Here is a 20,085-nt window from a genome sequence, read left to right on the forward strand (position 1 = left end):
GCTTCCTCCAGCTGATCCATTGAGAGACATGCAGACAGTGTAAGATGTAGAGCTTGTAGGTTGGTGGAAATACGTCACCTCTACTGCTCCCTAGAGTAAAGCAGGAGTCGTACTCCATGAGAAGTCGGATCTCAGTCATGTGGTCGCGTGACAAAATTGCGTTATTTTTTTTTCTCGTAGCAGCTTTGTCCAAAGCTTCTTGATGCAAGAAGCTGAATTGTTTCTTACAGGGGTTTGCGCCAAGTGTTAAAACCGGTGAGCTTTAATGGAGTCATTTTGCTTCTGCTGCTCCGCCGAGAAGCAGCTGTTAGAAAATACAGCTGATCCAAAACAAGGACAAGAGAGTTGGGAAGCCAGCAGAAAGAAACTTGTTTTAAGGCTGTAGGAGGAGGGAGGAGCTTCTCGGGAGTTCTGATCTGAGTGTCTCATGGACGATGAAAGGGGTGTGAGAAAACCAACGTCCCGCAACCAGGTGACCACGAACAGACTTCTTGACTTCTTATAGAGCATGATGGAGCCTTAAGACTACCTCACAGTCAGAAATGTTGGGTACATTGATACATTTTGAACTTGAAATAAAGAGTAAAAATAAATCATAGCAGAGAAAATTATATTTTGTATTCATTAACAAATTAATAAAGAAGGACTGACTTATAATTTGGCTTTTGAAATAAAGTTAAATTGGATTGTTAACCTCCTGCTGAGGCCTTGGGGGTCATTTTGACCCAAGGGCAGCAGGAGGGTAATACTACTACTGTGGGTGTTTTTGAGAAAACATAAACTGTACTTAATAATGATCTGGTTTATTGTTTATTCTGCATACCTTCATTTATAAGTTTAAATGGCTCCATACTATTGCATTTATTTATGAAATAAAACAGTAACAGTAAAAGCTTACCTACTGAACCATGAAAACAGGTGACATTATTTTTGTTACTATTTAAACGTTTCTCTAATACTTAAAATGCATATAACAAACACATATATTATATTATAGTTTATTTGTATCCCACAATACATTTATCTGGTTAAAGGTTTTTTATGATCGATTAATGTTATATGATGTAAAATATGTAACGTGAATTTCTTGTCTGTTCAGATAATATTGCTGGTATATTTACTTTTTTTGTTTTACTTTTTACATGAAGTACAAGAGTTAAGTGAGAACTTGGAAAACAACTGAACAAATCTATTCAGTAGTTTTATTATGTCATTTTATATTTATAATAGTAATATTTTTCCACCTACTGTGGAGCAGTTCATATTGCCTGCCTGCAGCAACGATTCATCTGCTGTACATCAAGCTTCTGGCTAATACCTCTCTGGGAATCACTTTGTTGGAGCAAAAATACAATTTTATGTTTGTCAGACTGTTTTATTTTATGTATTCTTCATAGATTCAACTAAAACATTATAACAAATTGTGTCTTTGTGACAGGATGCTTGTAATGTAACTAGCTAGCCATCGGCTCTTTAGCTCGTAGTTAGCTAAAGATCCGATTTAAATCGGATCCTTGCGAAGTTGTCCGTTATGTGTCGACACAAATCCTGGTTAATCTCTTGAATTTAGGAGCCTTTTTATGTTTGAAGTCAAACTTAAGTGGCTTAAAAAGCAGCCAAAGTACAAAAACAAGCTGAGAAACTATTGGTCTAGACCACTTCAAAAGATTAGTGGATCTTTACAACTGATCCAAAGCAGCTCAGGAGGTAAGGGTTCATCCTGTAACTGGAGGGTTGTCGGTTCGAGCCCCCAGTCTCCGTCAGTCTCAGCCGTTGTGTCCTTGGGTAGGACACTTCACCCGCCTCGCCTACTGGTGGTGGTCAGAGGGCTCGGTGGCGCCGGTGTGATGGCAGCCTCACCTCTGTCAGCCCACCCAAGAGCAGCTGTGGCTACAATGAGGCTTACCGCCATCAGTGTGTGAATGGTTGAATGAATGGATGAGTGATTGTAGTGTGAAGCGCTTTGGGGTCCTTGGACTAGATAAAGCGTTATTCAAGTGCAAGCCATGCAGGCCATTAAAAATGAAGCAAAAATATAAAGAACAGATGACCCAAGACTTTTGCACAGTCCTGGACATTAAAGAAGGTTTTTGTAGCTCCCACCCCCCACAGCCAGAGCCTGTGCAGTTTTCAACTCATCGTCATCTCCTGGATAATGTGTGAGCTAATTTCAGCGTGAACTCTCAATGACTTCCACTGTTTATGTCCCACAGCCATCGATAGATCGTGCCGCTACCTTTGCAAGAGGAGGTCAGCCATTACAGACAGCAGAAGTGGCTCCGAGTGGAAGTGGCACTTGTGGCTGTGGGTGGTGACAGCGGAGGAGGAGCAGTTCTGTGAGAGACCGAGAGGAGTGGAGAGAACTAAAGGGAGCACTGGGGGGGTTGCTGGGAAAAGATTGGGACAGACTCTCCTTTTAATTTACTAATTAACCATGCAAATGAAATCTTAACAGGCTACTCAGAGGCAGTCCTCAGGGGAGGGAGCCAGGCATTAGTGCTTGATTATACTCTGTCCATGTGGAGGAGGGGAACAAAAAGGAGTGAAATATGCTGTTGAATATAGTGATGGGAAACCTATGGCCCACGGCAGCCAAGCAGAACCCCTGACATTATGAAAGACATGAAACATTACTATAGATATCCCCACAAAACACACACACCTCTGCATAATTTCATGAGATGATGATTGATCGTCTCCACAAATCACACACACACACACCCCCATCAAATACACATTAAATATGGATGCACCTTTCGAACGGCTGGTGATCAGAATCAGCCAATTTTCAGCTTGACCGGGGACCGACCGATCTAATGCTCAAAAATCAGATTTACCCCCCCCAGTCAGCGAACTCATCATAGCTAAGCAGCTAATTTGTCCTTGCAGCATGTCAGAGTTACCGTGGGTCTTTGTAATATTAAGTATTGAAAAATAAAAGTCATAAGAAGCACAAAAGGTGTACGAAGCTCGTAAATAGAAACTGTATTTTGCATTCAAGTACATCTGCTGCTCATCTGGAGCCTGAGGATTTCCATTTAAGTACTTTAGGATCAAACGGATTTCAGGAGACAACAGGAAGGCTGAATTACAAAAAAGTTGTTCTTTTTTATCCTTTTGAGCTTTGAAAACACAGATTTCTGCCATAGTTAGTAATGCTAATTGCACTAATTGTACTTGACGCAAAAAAAATGTTAAAAACAGTCGAAACATGTCAAGCCCATTATGTTTTGTTGGTCTTTGTTTTAGTAAAACAAAGACCAAAAACACAAGTCTGCTGCTTCTCCTCTGTTATCCCAAACCCCCAATGAAACTGTCAGCTCACCCACAGCCCAAATTAAATAAATCGAAAACAAACTCTAGAAAAAGAAAACACAAAAATCTTATAAAAATAAACACAGCTACTTTACCAAAACAAAAAAATAAAAATCATTAAATGACAATTATGGAACACAAGATCTCTTTCCTGCAAGTCTCTGTTAGTTAATAATTCGATAACTGATCATCAAATTGATTTATGTTGTCCTATAGAAACCTGGCTACAACAGGAGGATTGTGTTATTATAAAGGAATCATACTTGTTAGACACCTCTGCTAATTATCTGAATTTTCCTGTTCTTAGAACAACAGGTCAAGGTGGAGGAGTAGCTGCTATTTTTCAGTCAGGATTTTCGATTAATGCTAAACCAATTATTAGTTATAATTCTTTTGAGACTTTGACCCTTAGTCTTTCTCATTCAAACTGAAAATCAGAAAAAGCACTTTCACTTCTTGTTATATAGATCGTCTACCAGGTCTCTACTCTGAGTTTTTGTCTAAATTCTCAGTTTTCTTTGCCGACTTATTATTGGATACTGATGAAGTCATATTAGTGGGCGATTTCAATATTCATGTAGATGTTGAAAGTGATAGCCTAAACACAGCCTTTAGAGAGTCAATTGGTTTTACCCAAAATTTCCACACATCTACTCATTCTCTTCATCATACTCTTGATCTGGCTCTGACATATGTCATGGAGAGTAAAGACTTCATCATATATTCTCACAATCCTGTTCTGTCTGACCATTTCTTAATAACCTTTGAGTTTACATTGTCTGACCACACAGCCACTGAGAAGAAATGTATTTATAGTACATGTCTATCAGAGAACGCTGTAACCAAATTTAAAGAATGTCTTCCATTATTATTGTCCTTTGTCTTGGAGAAAAATGCAACAGAGAGCAGCAACTTAGACGATCTTGTTGATAATATTACAACTTCAGTGCAAACATCCCTTGATAAAATTGCTCCTCTGAAAAAGAAAGTGATCAGTCTTGGTTTAATTTAGAATGACTTACTTTAAAACGGGCATCTAGAAAGTTGGAAAGAAAATGGCGCTCCACTAACAGGGAAGAATTATATTGAACCTGGAGAGACAGCCTGCTACCATACGAGAAAGCCCCCTGTAAAGCCAGAACTGTATATTATTCATCTTTAATAGAAGAGAATAAGACTAACCCCAGCTTTCTGTTTAGTACTGTAGCTAGACTAATGAAGAGTCCTATCGCTGTTGAATCATCTATCCCGATAACGCTAAGTAGTGATGACTTCTTTATAAATAAAATTATTTTAATTCAAGAGAAAATTCACACCATCCTTCCTACTGTTGCCTCTGATTCTCTGTCAGATGAGGCAGCTATGGAAGTGTCACAAGAACCTGATTTGTGTTTGAACTGTTTTTGTCCTGTTGAGCTTTCCGAATTGTCAAAAACAATAGCTTCTTTCAAACCATCAACATGTCTGCTGGATCCCATTTCAACCAGGCTGTTCCAAGAGGTATTTCCCCTAATTAATGTCCCCATTTTGGATCTGCCTAATTTGTCTCTAATGACTGATTATGTACCACAGAGCTTGAAAGTTGTTGTAATTAAACATTTACTTAAGAAACATGATCTTGATTCAGGGGTTCTGGCCAATTATAGAAAAATATTTAATCTCCTATTCATCTAAAAAATTCTTGAAAAAATAGTTGCAACTAAATTGTATGAACATCTGAATAAAATTAATCTGTTTGAAGAGTTTCAGTCAGGGTTTAGAGCTCATCATAGCACAGAAACAGAACTGGTGAAAGTTACTGATGATGTTCTCCTCCTCAGACAGTGGACTTGTGTCCACACTTGTCCTGTTAGATCTCAGAGCTGCATTTAATTCAGTTGATCACAATAATTGATTAAAGAGGCTTGAACATGATATTGGGATTACAGGAACAGCTCTAAAATGGTTTAAATCATATTTATTAGATAGATTCCCGTTTGTAAATGTTAATAATGAATCTTCTTCATACACCAAAGTTTCTCATGGAGTTCCCCAGGGTTCAGTGCTTGGATCATTACTCTTTACTTTATAGACTGCATGCTTCCATTAAGTAAAGTTATCAGACAACATGGGATAAATTTTCATTGTTATGCTGATGATAGTTATATTTATCCTCGAAGCCTGATTAAACCAGTCAGTTACTTCAAGGTAAGGTTTGTTTGAATGTGTGGCCAGAGAAAAAAAAAAAATAAACAGAAAAAAAATCTGTTTAAAAAAAGTACCCAGAAAATTGCAGATGAAGCCTGAAGGCCAATTTAAGCAGACTTTATTTCCCCGCGCGTGTTTTACACCGGCGTGGTTGTTAGACAAAACATCCACTAGAGGGCAGAGCAGAGGTCAGAGTTCACTTTCGAGCGAGGTCAGTTTCAGACAATAAATATGGTGACGGTGGAGGAGGAGATCCTGATAATACACATCCTCTAAAAAGAAGTAGAGTAGACAGTGGCGGTCTGTGCAACCATTAAATACTTTGCGGGATGTGGATGGAGAATTCTTCTCTTGGGCTCAACAGATAATACATTTCCACAGACTCTTCAAACGGTTCAGCCATTTCTGTTATCTACTTTGTTCCTCTAGCTGGTCGTACATTAGATATACTGTGCAACACTGCCCCCACGATTTCCATCGGGACTGCTCTGTTTGCTGCGTATGCATCCACAAGCTCTCTGGCAATGTACTGAAATAACACACAAAATGAACACAGAGGACAACATATATGTTTTCGTATTAAACGTTGAGCATAAATAAGCCTTTAGTTAGAGTTTTTCTTTCCTTACAAACATTTATATTGGACACAACTGCAGACTGTTTTAAACTGAAGTGTTTCCTGTGAAAAGATTTGATGTTTCGAGGTGTGAGAATAAAGTTAAGGATCTATAATCTGACTTCTAAAGGATATTATTGTGATTTTTTTTTATTGAGTTTCCTTGTATAAATACCTGTCTAATAACCCAGAGAGTATAATTTGTAGGTTTACGGAGACAAAAGAGCACACACTGTACATTTGTTAACTGCGAACACTAAATTATGAACAAACAGTAAAGTGTTTATTTTAACCACCAATAACGTAAAGCATCATGCTGAAGATAGATACATTGCTGTCAGAGCTGTACAAAAATCGGAAATTGGAAAACGATGACTGGTGTGTTTCTAATAAAACAGTATTATTTAATTTACCAAAGCTATTCTTAACTTACGGCAACTCCAGCCTACAGAACTCCCAGTGAAACAGATTAGTAGGCAGTGGCACTTTACCTTGAAGACGTCCTGTATGTCATCCATGCAGTACACCCTGATATTGTATTCCAGAGTGGAGCAGTACGCATCCGAGAAGAGCACCAGTCTGAGGCGCTTGGCTGCTCCCATGTGCAGCGACTCTCCCACCAGAGCGAACGTTCCCAGCTGCTCCGAGAACAGCCGGCACGTCTCGGCCTCGAGCTGGCAGTAATAAGGCTCCGACACCAGCTCCTCCCCCATCAACAGGACGTCCTGAAGGAGGCAAAAAACTACAAGGTCAAGCACCCAATTTATGTTTGGCTATATGTATGTGTGGGAGCAAGTTTGTCAAGGGTCCAAACTATATTCTTCCTGCTGCGTGACATCTAAGCAGTCTTCAAGGTAATGCTGCATGAAGTTCTGAGTAGGACTTTGTACTTGCTTCAATTTTCCTTTTCACCTCAGAACCCCTTACTACATACTGACACACAGACGCGCTTCCCCTCATACAAAGACACACATCCTATAGAAGGCCATCAATTTACTTAATAATGCATGAACAAGGTACTCAATTGACATGAAAGGAGACTCGAATGGCTTCCGGGAAAGAATAAATGGTTCTGAAGAAATAAAAGACTGCGGAGGTGCAGTGATTATTGGATTATCAGGATTGACAGAATTTCCTTCCATGTTTGTTTGAGATTTGTTAGGAAAGGTGAAAACAACTTGCCAATTTATCTGCAAACCAATACTGTTGCCTGATAGTTAAACGTGTTAAAAAAAAACTAACAGGCAGCACAGGAATTAATTGCTTCTTTAATTTGCCACCGTGGAAGGAAAAAAACAAAAAAAACAAAACAAAACAAAAAAACCCAACAGATTTAAACATGTTGAAAAAAGCAACACCTTGGATTTTCTGGCTTTGTCAGGAAGCTGAAGTTTTGTATCACAACAGCATCCTTAATGAGGATGACAGAGTTGTGAAAATATCTCATTCCACCACAGCACAGGATGGCTTTTTATGAGATAATTCTACTGCTCTCTTGGCTGATTTAATGGAGACAAATTGGACTCAAGGTGACAACATTTTCTCTAAAATCACATCATGCCAGTTGACTGACTCTTCCTATTAGCCAATCACTCTGAAGAGAGAATCCTGCCTGCCAAATGCCCAGTGAGCCCTTGCAGGATCGATTCAACCAGACACTATCAATGGAATTAGTATTGACACGATTCATTTTCTATGCAACCACAATGGAGTCTTACTTTCTCATCATCTTAATATTTCTTCAAAGTGGAATCGAGAGCAAGGCGGCTCAATTACGATGCTGAGTGCAGTTCATTTCTCCTTCTTTCTTTTCCCACCATCCCTCTTTATTCTGTTCATTTGTGCATTTTTTTTTCTCTCTAGATTTCTACTTTTTCTGCATCTCTATCCCCCACCCCCACCCCACCCCATCTGCTTGTCCTTTCTGTCACACTCTGTGGCTCTTTCCACCCTCATTCTCTCGTCCACCTGGCGCTTCTTTACTGTAGTGGCCACACAGTCAGGTAGTTGGGCTATATTTGGTCGGGTTGATGATTAAAAGTGCTGGTCTAACCTCTGGTTCAGACAGGCCAATCCATCCCACAGACACCCCGCCACTGCCACGCAGAGTGGGGGTGGGGGGTGGGGGCAGGCTGAATAATTTATGCACAATATCGAACATGAAAGAAGACCTAGTAACACTCCAAAGCCCAACAGCACTCTTTCCAATCTCTCTGGATTGTTGAGATGGGTTTATTGCCTCGAACCACATTTGTTTGTGCGAAGGTGTGTGTGTGAGTGTGTGTGTGTGAGTGAGTGAGTGAACACCAAAGGTTGTTCTCAACTCTGTCCAATTGCAGCCTGGCAGTTCTGGTTGCTTTCGAATTTCATGGCTAGAAAAACGGGGAAGGAACTCTGTAATTGGAACCAGTAGTCAAAAATGGTCAAGAAGCACTCAGAAGAGTACTTTGAGGATCAGTAATTTGCTTAGAGAATTTCTATTTTCACAAACATGTTGCCTAGCAACCCTTTAGCTGAGGAGAGCCGGTGCTCCGAGGCTTTTGTTCTAGCTCAACGAGGAAAAAAAAAAAAATCCTGATGGTCAATATAATTTAAACCCTGTGGAGGAGTGCCGAGCCAGATCTTCCTGCGATACACAGCACAGAGTGTGTATTTCAAGTCCTGACTGTGAAAAGTTTGTACTTTTCACACAGAAGCAATCAATAGATTCAGTAATGCTTTACAGATAAAACTTACTGGCAACTTTGTCTTTTCTACAAAGGATTTGTGCTGGAGTTATAGTGTATTCTCACCTCCCAGGCGCCCTCGTAGTTCTGCTTCTTCAGGCGGACGGCCCAGTTATCGAGGCATGCGTCAAAGCAGTGGTCCATGCTGAGGATAACCGGCCGGCTCAGGACTACCCCCGGAGGGCCACAACTCACAATGGGGCTCAGGAGGGTCTGGCAGCCGGCCAGGGGTAACCTACGCCAGGGAGAGCGGAGAGAGGGGAGGGAGGCGGACGAATTGAGACAAAGTGCTTGTAATTATTAAGATATTAGCGAGAATTTACTGGTCTCTTGAAAGCAGAATATGATACTGTCACCTCGGCAAATTATCTAGCAGCTGTAACAAAGAATAATTAAAGCCTGCTGGACTCACCGAAGATGTGACGACTGAGCAATAACATAACAGTATCACAGTGGGCTGCGATGACTGCGCTTTCAGAGGATGAGTGCAGCAGGCCAGATAAACACTGCCTTCCAAACAATTCATTTAACTTAAACAGTGCATATCCCTGTAAAAGGCTGTGTTATTTATTTACATCCCTCCTCCACAATGCTGGCACAGCCTCTTAAGCCTTTCCTAATGGAACAGTGGAGCATCAAAACAAACAGCCTAGTGGCATTCAGGGAAGACTGCCAGTTAGACAGTGCTAAACAGACCTACCTTAAATCTTCCTTCCTCTGAACAGTGAGATAAATCTCATAGATCTTTCCTCTGGGGATGGCCTCGGGAGGAATGAGCAGACTGATTCCTAATGCAAATAACAACAAAGGGAGAGAAGAAGGAGGATTGGGGTGGGGGGGAAAGCGTAAGCAAGTGGGGGGACAGGCTCATTTGTTCTGACTGAACAACACTTTTGTCATCTCACAAAAGAAGCCAGCCCACAAGACAACTGTACAGCTGAAAAAACAAAACAAAAAACCAAATCTCCTCTGAAGGTCAGAGGCAGCCTCCTTCAGGTGCAGCAGATGTAAATCTGTGCACCGGCAGCCGCGGCGGCGGCGCACGTCCCCAATGTCAACAATTAGCTGAGACAAAAGCACGTGCTGCATCGCAGTTTAAATGTCCTCCGTCTGCCACCAAGTAGATAATTGAGACCATAGAACAGACTACTCCAGGAAAATTGCACTTCCCCAGGAGTATCTTCAAATGCACGTCGGAGAATACGGAGAGCTGTTGAAGCAGTTTGAGTGCTGCAGCTTTTATGTTGGGATTCTTGTGCCAAAATTACCCCCTCAGAATGTCATTTTAAATGTAGGCCAACTAGTGACTGTGTGACACAGTTTGAACAATCTCTGGAATTTAAACTGGGTCTGTTTACTGTTAAAAAAGCATCTGTCTGAATGAAGGCGAAGGTGTTTGAATGCTCACAGCTTTGAATCTACAAAACACATCGCTCTGAAACGATGATAAATGACAGAATAGCTTTGAGTGGATGTATGCAAGTGAAAGATTTTTTTTTTCTCTGCTCCTGTGTCCCTTTGAGAAAGCGTGTGCCAATGTGTGGTATAGTCAACATGGCTTTGAGTTAATCCATGCATAAAATATCTGTAAGAGACAGGCAAAGGAAACACACACAGAGAGAGAGAGAGAGGTGGATAAGAAAACATGCAAAAAAAGCTTTTTTTTTCTTCCACAAGATATTGTCATTTTCTGCTAATCTGGACAGCCTACAAAGAGCCAAACAGAAATACTGTCTTCTAGTGTAATTTTTGCTACTGTAAGGAGGAAAAGCAAAAACTATAAGATGTATCAGAATAATCTTCACTTTGAGTAATTTTATTCCTCCATCGCTGCTCTTAGTACACAACTGACATTTGGACACGGACTATAATTTCAACCAGTTCTGCCATTAGTCAGAGGCTTAATTGGAATAATTTCTTCAAGGTTTTATTCCAAGGATCTTTCTGAGCACAATGCATTTGGCACACACTCATTTCATCTCATCTCATCACTGCACTGAACACTCACTTCAACTATTCATGCCAGGAAAGTCTCAATGTAGGTTACTGACAAAGCATTTTAGAAAATTATGCATCTCAGATGCCACAAAGACAAAAAAAAAAAATCCTACATTCGCTGGGTGGTTGATTTGTCTTTTTTTTTTTAAACACATTAACATCTGATGTGACATTTTGGTATAATCACAGAGAAAAGAATGCCTCAGGTTTAAATCAAGTGGGTAAACATAGAAATTTATTGCCCACAATCCTCCTTAATCACCTGATTAAAAGTAAGCATTTGATGCAACTTTCCCTCCTTAAAGTAATTTATATCCTCGACAAAAAATACTGCTTGTTTTCATTTTCAGTAAAAGATCCAGCACGTTTTATTTGTGAGTTATCCTGGTGCATACTCATTAGGAACTCCATATAGATAAAGTTTAAGGTCTGAATGAGACAATGAGATGTTTTTAGGACTCAGCTGTTACTAATAAACTCTCCTTGTTAACATCCAGTCGGACACATTAAAACAGGTGTAAAAATACAAATAAAACAGCCTCCTTCTCACAGTATGTCTCATCATACTGTAGCACCAGATGCTAAATTATTTAGATGATACATGCCTTGTTTGCTTGAAGTTTAGCAGTAAAAAAAACAGCCTACAGAGGATTACTGAAATGTCCCTGACAGGTACAAGCTTACAATGTTGGAAATAGAAACTTTCATTAAATAAAACCCATCTTGTCTCTATAGTCTAATTTATATATCATAGGGAAATTTGTGTTCACATAATATGGAAAATGAGTTTAGCTGATTCCAGTTCCTTTTACAAATAAGTGCAGAAGCTGCAAGAATAAAAACATGCAGACAGGAAACTCAATCAGTCGGCAATGTTGATGACAATCATCCTGCACTGACAACACTACACGGACCCCCCAGGGCAAAATTTAACTACAGCAACTGACACGCTGCACTTCTGCGCACCATATGGCTTTTTTTTTTTTATTTACACCTCCAAATGGGTTCCAGTGCTCCACCAGAGCCAGAGCGTGCTTAGCACCAGTTCCCACCAACTCTTAGCTGGGTCAGATCAAAAACCTTCTTTTGTCAAGGAGCTGGAGGCGGGCTCACAGAGACCATGAACCTAAGAAAATGTTGTGACCTTGCGTAAAAAATTCAGAATTAGTTTTACTTTTAGTCTGTTTAGTTTAGAAAAACATTCTTGAGAAGTCACAATCACTGTTTTTTCAAACAGGCTGCATAACCGGTGCTTGCATGTTCTCCCTGTGCATTCATGAGCTTTTTCCAAGTACTCTGGTTTTCTACAATAGTCCAAAAAAAAAAAAAGAAGAACGTAAGGTTAATTGGTGACTCTAATTTGGGCATAAGCGTGAAAGTGACTGATTGTCTCACTCTTTGTGGCCATGTGACGGACTGGCACCATCTTACTGCAACCCTGAACAGGTTCAAGCAGGTACAGAGAATAAATGGACGAGTGTTTTCAGCTGAATTTATCACCAGCAGGTACTTGCAGATCCTAACTGAAGCGAGGGTATAACTCCTGTTTGCAGCACCATTTATAAATGCCAATCAGGGATCAGAAAGGGCAGTTAGCGATGTAAAGACAAACACCCACTGTTGTTTAAAATAAACTTTATAAACTATACTAACGATGTTAGGGAATCCGTTTACCAGAATAACAAGACAAACTCTGTGATTTGTGTAGATGAACTGATTTCCTACACAGCAATCCTCCAGAGGGACAATTAGACATTTATTGGAAGAGACATTTTAAGTGATGTCATGACGTGGCTGTGAGTTTGCTCTCTGGCAGTGGAAACTTTTTTTTTTTAGACATCAAACCAATTAAGAACCATCTCTAGTGCTGAAACTTCTTTGGTGGACATATATGTGTGTACTTTAGTTTATTTCCTTGTGCCACAAAGAACACACGATAAAATAAAAACAACAACATATTGAGTGCTCTTAGGTTTGACAACAACTAAATCTCAAGTCATAAATAATAAGATACAGAGATTGTGTGAGCTTTTATCAACCCAAATATAAAAAGCTCCCTTTGGGTTAAGAAAACTCTGGAGCAAAAAATAACCAGACCGAGACTTGAGACTTGGAGAGGAGTCTGCTTCAAACAAGAGATTTTTTTTACCCTTTTTTTATATAAGGAATTAAAATGAGAGACTGCAGTTATAAATGCTAATTTGCTTGTTAAGATAATAAAATTCTGATCTGTGAGCTTAGGCACAATGTAAAGATTTCAAATTAGCAGCACATACAACGTGATAGTTATGATAAACTATGGCTCTGTTGAACTCTCACTCTACATCATGCATTTCAGCAGCTTTATTACAGGTCAGTTATAGTATCTTCACAGTACTAATCCCTGTGTTAAGATGTCACAAAATGCTTCTTAGTTGTTCTGTTCCTACAGTAATATTTACTCTGAAATCTTCATGACAACATGAGAACATAAACATGCAGGTTCAGGACACACAAAGTGATTGTTTATAACTTTTTAAAATATATATATATAAAGAGTCAACACCTTTCAAAGCTAAGGAGTAACAAAGGACACTTTTTATTAGAAAATCTAAAATGAAGAGCCCACCTGTGTTGGGGATAGTCAGTCTCCCACCCAGGAAGTTGAAGGTCCCGTACGATGTGTTGGCCACATCCCGGGGGAGGGTTTTAAAGTAGCTCTGAGTGGACAGCCTGCTGACAAACTCGGCAGGATCTGGGTTCAGCTTGCCGTTGTGCAGCGTGTGCGAGCCGTTGGGCAGCGGGTCCAGCAGAGGCCCGTTGGTCATCGAAAACTTCCCGGCGGTGTCGTGGCGCGAGCGCAGGGTGCCTTGGTAACTGGTAGTGGTGGTTGTCAGATCAGGCTGGATGGTTAGCAAATGGGAGTTCTCTGTGTTGATGATGAAAACAGAGATAGGAAAAAACAAAAAGCAACGTGTGAATCTCTGTGAGTGGCGGTGTGGAGGGGGGCTGGGTGGAGATCCTACATTACAGAGACAGACCTCACACTCTAAAGCTGTTGCAACACACAGAAAACTGAAACAAATACTGAAAGAGACACATGGTTCAGAATACAGAGCACACGCACACACTTGACAGCACGCTAACACAAATGTTACCCAAACCCAGTCAATTCCTGCCCCCCCCTTCCCTTCCTCTATCAGTGTCTGTCTTTTTAGCAACCACACAATCAATTCCAAACAGGACTCGGATGCAGCTCAGCATCCAGAATGCATAAAAGCTTCTTTTATTTCATGGTGAATCACAGGCACTGCAGCCCAGTTCCACATCTCCATCCACCTCAGACAGTTGTATTTCTATTACTCGCTGTTAAATCTCAGAGGCTCCACACAGGCAGTAAACAGAGTGGGTACATTTCCTCACAATGAGGCGGTGGCAAAACATAATGTGTCAGGCAGGCAAATAAACACATTGTGTAGCGCGCACACACAAACACAAATATGTATCATAAATCTTTCTTGCACCACAAACCACTGTAAACATGTTCATAGCACAAACAAACGAGTTTAGAGGTACATGTAGATGAATGCTGCACGGTTACTGTGGCGAGACAGACACACGAGGGTAGAACAAAGAACAGTGTCCTACTGCTGTGGGGAGGCCTGCGTGGCCGTGGCGCCCACACACCTGGCTTGCTGGGCTTGATGCCCATAGGCTGGAAGCCAGTGGTGAGGATGGACGAGTCCGCCACGTCAGCATCCAGGCCCTCCTTCTTGCGCCGGTAGACCATGACGACCACGATGAGCAGCAGAGTCAGACACAGGGCCACGGCCACCATGCCCACGTAGAGCGCCACATCCTCGGCCCCGCTCACGGCTGCAAGAGAAGGATGGAGAGAAGGAATTAATGAAGACCGAAACACCCATTGTGCTGTTTATTGCAACACTGTTTTGTTTCTTACTTGATCCAAAGAAAAGAGAAACATAATCTTATGTTAGATAACCAAAATGAGATGAAATCTGAGCTATAAAAAATAGTTTGGGAAATACTTTTTTAACTTGCAGTCTGACTGCATCAGTCTGTCAGATCACTGAGGAATGTTTTTTTGTCTCCCTCTTCTGTTCATTAGGATTTGTGGGAATGCCTCTTTAGGGTACTACCACATCATGCTAACTGATGTTAAAACAAAATAAGATCTGGTCTCATGCAGAAGAAATGTCTGATAACAGTCTGACGCCTGGTCAGCTTCTGCTTGACGTTCTTGATATTAAATTCATAGAAAAATCACCAAAGGGTTAGTTTTTTGGACTTGGACTGGATCATTGCAATGCCTTAATTCATTCATGAAGACGCAAACTTAAATCTGTTTGAGATTTTATGCTGCGTTATGGATCATTGTCCTGATGCCCAACTCAGTTTCAGCCAAACTACCAAACAAATGATCTCACATTTGACCCTAAAATAATTTCAGGGCGTTTTTAATCAAGTTAATAATTGACTTTATGCTTGCAGCTGCCCAGATCCTGTAACTACAAAACAAATTCAAATCATCAACCCTCCACCTTTGTGAATGATAGTTGGTTTCCCCTGTTTGGTTTTGGACAAACATTTCCTCTTTGGTCTTTTCTGAAGTCTTGTGGTTCGTTCAGATCCAACTCTGCAAACATAAGCCATGCTTTTTACAGACAAAGGTTTTCTACTGGCAACATTTCCAAATGCCATAGTTTTTTGAGTGTTTTGTAAATTTTACTTTCATGGACTTTATTATTTATCATGTAAATTAGACCAGGAGACTCTGAGATGTAGCTCTGGTGGAGTTTGTTGCAGTTTCTCTGAGCATCACACAGCCTGACCTCTCAGGCTGTGTGATGCTCAGAGAAACTGTGTGAACCTGTTTGAACATTCGCTCTTGGGAAGATTCGCAGCTGTCTCTAATGTTTTTGACTTTTGAATAATTCCCACTGTAAAATAATGGACACCAAATTGTTTGGGAAAGGGCCTTAAACCCTTTCCAGGAGTGACAAGCAGCAATAATTGGTTTTCTGAGCTCATTTCTGATGTCATTTCTGCTTAGTGTGTTAACACACACCTGAATACTCCAGACCAGCAAATTGCTAAATCCTTTGCTGTTAGAGATATACTAACACTCCAACATTGTGGTGAAAAAAGTGAATTTGATCAGCAAAAGCTGTCTGCTACTTCTTGCTTTACACACTTTTTGCTTTTAGTTTTAGTTTAATAAATAAAGACATTGTAAGATATCATGTGCTGTTGTTCACCTGACACATTTTCCTTATTTTATGGCCAGATTTAGACTATATGACTTTCTTTCCTACATCTTGACATTTCCTATCTTTTAGGTGTTGAAGCACCCGCACCCGAGAAGAGAAAAAAATTAGGGATTTCTATTTTTTACTGACTATTTTTATAAAAGCACAGGAGTATTCTCCTCCCAAAGAACAGTATTAAGATGACAGCACAGCCAAGAAAAAACAATGTGTGTGTGCGTGTGTGTGTGTGTGTGTGCGCGTGTGTGTGTGTGTGTGTGTGTGTGTGTGTGTGTGTGTGTGTGCATGCAGATGTGTGTATTTTGTAGGAGAAGGGAGTTTGCTGCAGCTGTCTCCATGCGCTGCTGGAGTCTGGTGGCGGAGGATGCTCCCAAGGCCTTTGTGGAAGGCCATTGTGCCCCGGGAGCCACTGGGGCGTAGTGCTGTCAACTGAACACAGTCAAGGAGGGGAGGACGCATTGAGCGCTGCAGCTTTGAGGGACGGGGAACAACAGAAAAGGTTAAAGTGCTGCAGGCTGGCGCGTGCTGAGTTGACAACAAAAGGAGGCGGGCAGAACAGAACCGAGAAGACAAGAACGAATGTACGAGAAGGAAAATCACAATTAAAAAGGCCAACAAGAAGGCAGAATGTGTCTCTGACTGACAGCATGCGTGCAGTCTGCATCTCATCAACATGTCCAAAAGGTTTGAGTCGAAAATAAACCTCATTAAACACTTGAGCCATTGTATCACTGCATTTACCACTGTATTTATTTTTTTCCTAATGCTAAACAAGAACTGCACTTAGATATAAAAGCACATATTTGTCATGTTTTGATTAGTGTTGGTGAAATTTTTTTCAAATGAAAAAGTGTCTTTGTGTCTCTCATATTTATTCACTATTTTCTATCTGTTAGTCATTGCCTTCTTCCTTTGCCTTAAAACTTGTTTCTTCAGAGTGACATACCCTGGACTTTAAAAGAAATGCCAGAATCTATTTCATGGGTGAATATCTCGGTACAATCTGATACTTTAAGTAGTGGAATTATATTCAGCTAACCTCTATGGCAGCCCTGCGTACAGCCAGAGATCTCTTGACAAGTAATCAATCGTGAATGACCGGCTAAAGATAAACACAAGATTGTGGGTTTTGTTCTAAGAACACATGCACAGAACACACTTGTGGCATAGATAAATGGACCGGTTTTGCCGGTCCGTTTATGTATGTGCCGTTCGTCGTTTCTGATTCCACTGTTTCCTCAGGAGGGTACAGAGAGTGCTTAGCGCTGAGCAACCTGACTAAACCTTCAGAAATGAGCTACAGAAGAAACAGGAAGGGGAGACTATTGCTGAACCTCCCATTAAAGTTCCCAAATCCAATTGTTTTAGTGAGTCAAAGGCTGGACGATGCTGTGATATTTGGACTGATAGATCTGTAGTTCGCTGAAGGTCGTGCGGTCATACAAAAGACGAAAGCAAGAGCTGTCAGCAGAGAAATGAGCCAGATGCTTTCTGATCCACATTAGCAGATTGCTGTTTGCTTTCTGAGGGCACGTCAAAGACACCTGCCTAACCTTAGATGCAAAGATCCAATATCTCTACTCTTTTTCTCCCCATGAACAGAGTTCTCGCACCGTAACAATAAAGGCAGTCAATCAGAGCACTCACCTCCCACTCTCTTTCTTCCTCTTCTCAACCCTCTCCTCCTCTGTTCTGACTGTAATCTCCGGTGTCTTATCAGAGCATCACTGAGTGAAGTTTTATCTGACCCACCAGGTGTCACAGCAAAATGATCCCAGTGCTCACTGCAACCGCCCTCAGCTCCCTCTGGCCCCGCGTTCATTGATTTCCATGATGCCAGCCAATAATTGAAAGGACATCCATCACACTTTTAATTGACACAGCTAATCAGGTTTTATAATTGGATGGGCTCTACTTTAGTCCCTCTCCAAAGTGCCCTCTCTTTTCCATGCACTCATACAAATTTACCTCTCCTTCTCCTTGCTATCCATCATCCCATTCTCCTTTTTCTACTTGACTTAATTGCTGGAAAGGAACTTATGAATCTCTTTGTTCTGCGACCTCTCATAATGATTGACACCTGCCTGTGGTTAATCTGGAGATGTGATGATTTTTTTTTTCTTGTCCGAAATGACCGCAGGCCAATCTCTGTTTGTTCCACTCTCTGTGAGCCTTCAGCTTCAGCTCCTCAGACTTGCTCCAGGGCTGGCTGGTTAGGGATCAGTTTCTGACTTGAGATGGGCTCGTATAATTCATCTCCTCTGAGGCGATGAATTTGGTCTCTGTTAAAGTTTGAATTCTTGCTGTATTGACAGTCAGCACAACGTCCACATCTTACAGTCCCCACCTCTCTGTACCTGCTCCTTTCTCTCTGCTGCATTGATAAATAAGAGCTTCGGAGCCTGCCGTGCTTCCTCCCTGGGCATTTATCAGGAGACATGAGAATATATTTCATCCCATGGCCAATCTTAGTCAGTCGCCTGAAGATGAATTACCCTAGAGTTCTTAAGGTCAGGGAAATATGGCTACTAAAACTCTCAAAGTGAACGCGGCCATTACTATCTGCACAATACAGTCGTCCCATCCCTCAGCGGGTCCTGGTGAAATATGACCCACAATAAATGTCCGGTTATTTTTCACATAGCCCATGACCCTGCTCTGACAAACAAACTCATAAAGGGGGAAAAAAAAAACGCTGACTGCTTTGCCATCAAATTAGCTTCCAAAAATCCAAAAAACTGGCTAAAAACAAATTAATAGCTTGATGTGCTTTGCCCAATTATTTCTGACACCCCAGAATGGGATGCTGCCGAAAATTAAGTTCATTACCTTCATTACGCACATTAAGCCAAATAATTGTTTTTATGTTGTTCTAATTTCCCGTGCCTGAGAATAATAGCACTTTTGTTTTCGCCCGCTACCCTTTCTGTGCCCTCTAACACCTGTCTACCATTTCGGCTCGGGCACGGTGCCAGCACATTTAGCATTTCCCTGCGCTGGTTTTGCATAGCTACGTCTTTGGCTTCACTTGTTTGCTTTATGAAAATGATCCTGCTTGAATCAGATCTGTTTGTTTCCCAGCTGTAACACAAAACGGGGACTTTGGATTAGTTCTTGTGTGTGCAAAGGCCAAAACAAATCACCTCATCTAACATATGTCACTTTTAACGTAATGAAGTAGTTTAGAGATGTTCCTCAGACAGAGCAAAGCTTTCATTTTATTGTGACTGTGACTTCCTCTGCAGTTTGTTTCTTTTTTTTTTCAATTACAACGAAAGGAAAGGATGTCTTTTGTTTCAGGGAAATGTTTTCCATCTTAGCTAATAGCCTGCAGATATGGTTGAAGTCTGGGAGCTGCTGACAAGCCAAAACCACTTTGCTACTTTGCTTATTTTAATACTTCACACAGCAATTGTCAATGGAAACGCATCTGCTAGGAACAGATTGGGACAGGCACTCTTCAGAGGCCAGCGCTCAGCTCTACACTGTCACTATAAAAACTGAGTGACTCCATCTGTGTGTGTGTGTGTGTGTGTGTGTGTCTGTGTCTGAGGAACAATAACTGGCATCTTTGTGTATATTTCCTGCCTCTCTGAGGAGGAGCTGCTGACCTTTGATGATTGGCCGACTGAGCTCACTGGATCACTGCACCAGCCAAACTCAGCTATTGCTTGACACACACACACACACACACACACACACACACACACACACACACACACATTCATAGTGTGCTGCTAACATTTATACAAAATGCAACATTCACATACATACAGTAGATCGCCCCCATGCCATCCTATCATGCATCAGTCCATTTGATCACGTCAATCAGTGCAAGATGCATAATTCAGTTTATTAATTCATTGGCTCATGTCAAGTGAAAACCCATTAGGACTTCAGAGTTTACCACGCAGATCAGCCAAAGAGTAACTATTTTTAGCGTTTTCTATTCCAGACGCCGCCCTCTTGGTTTCTG

At 41.1% G+C, this 20,085-nt stretch overlaps 1 protein-coding gene across 4 annotated transcripts in view; it reads right to left on the reverse strand.

Moving 5' to 3' along the window:
* Positions 1–20,085, reverse strand: part of unc5a (unc-5 netrin receptor A) — a 163,259-nt gene that overhangs the window by 18,324 nt on the left and 124,850 nt on the right. For 2 of the 4 annotated variants that reach the window (XM_017426695.3, XM_017426693.3), the window contains 5 exons: positions 14,509–14,697; positions 13,451–13,750; positions 9,545–9,632; positions 8,911–9,079; positions 6,610–6,843 (listed from right to left, as the gene is read on the reverse strand). In XM_017426695.3, coding sequence (XP_017282184.1) covers positions 6,610–6,843; positions 8,911–9,079; positions 9,545–9,632; positions 13,451–13,750; positions 14,509–14,697 — 980 coding nt within the window. Of the gene's footprint in view, positions 1–6,609; positions 6,844–8,910; positions 9,080–9,544; positions 9,633–13,450; positions 13,751–14,469; positions 14,698–20,085 lie in introns of all 4 variants that reach the window. The other 2 variants (XM_017426694.3, XM_017426692.3) reach the window with 1 other exon arrangement.

The sequence above is a fragment of the Kryptolebias marmoratus genome, linkage group LG9 (assembly GCF_001649575.2).
Source record: "Kryptolebias marmoratus isolate JLee-2015 linkage group LG9, ASM164957v2, whole genome shotgun sequence".
NCBI lineage: Eukaryota > Metazoa > Chordata > Actinopteri > Cyprinodontiformes > Rivulidae > Kryptolebias > Kryptolebias marmoratus.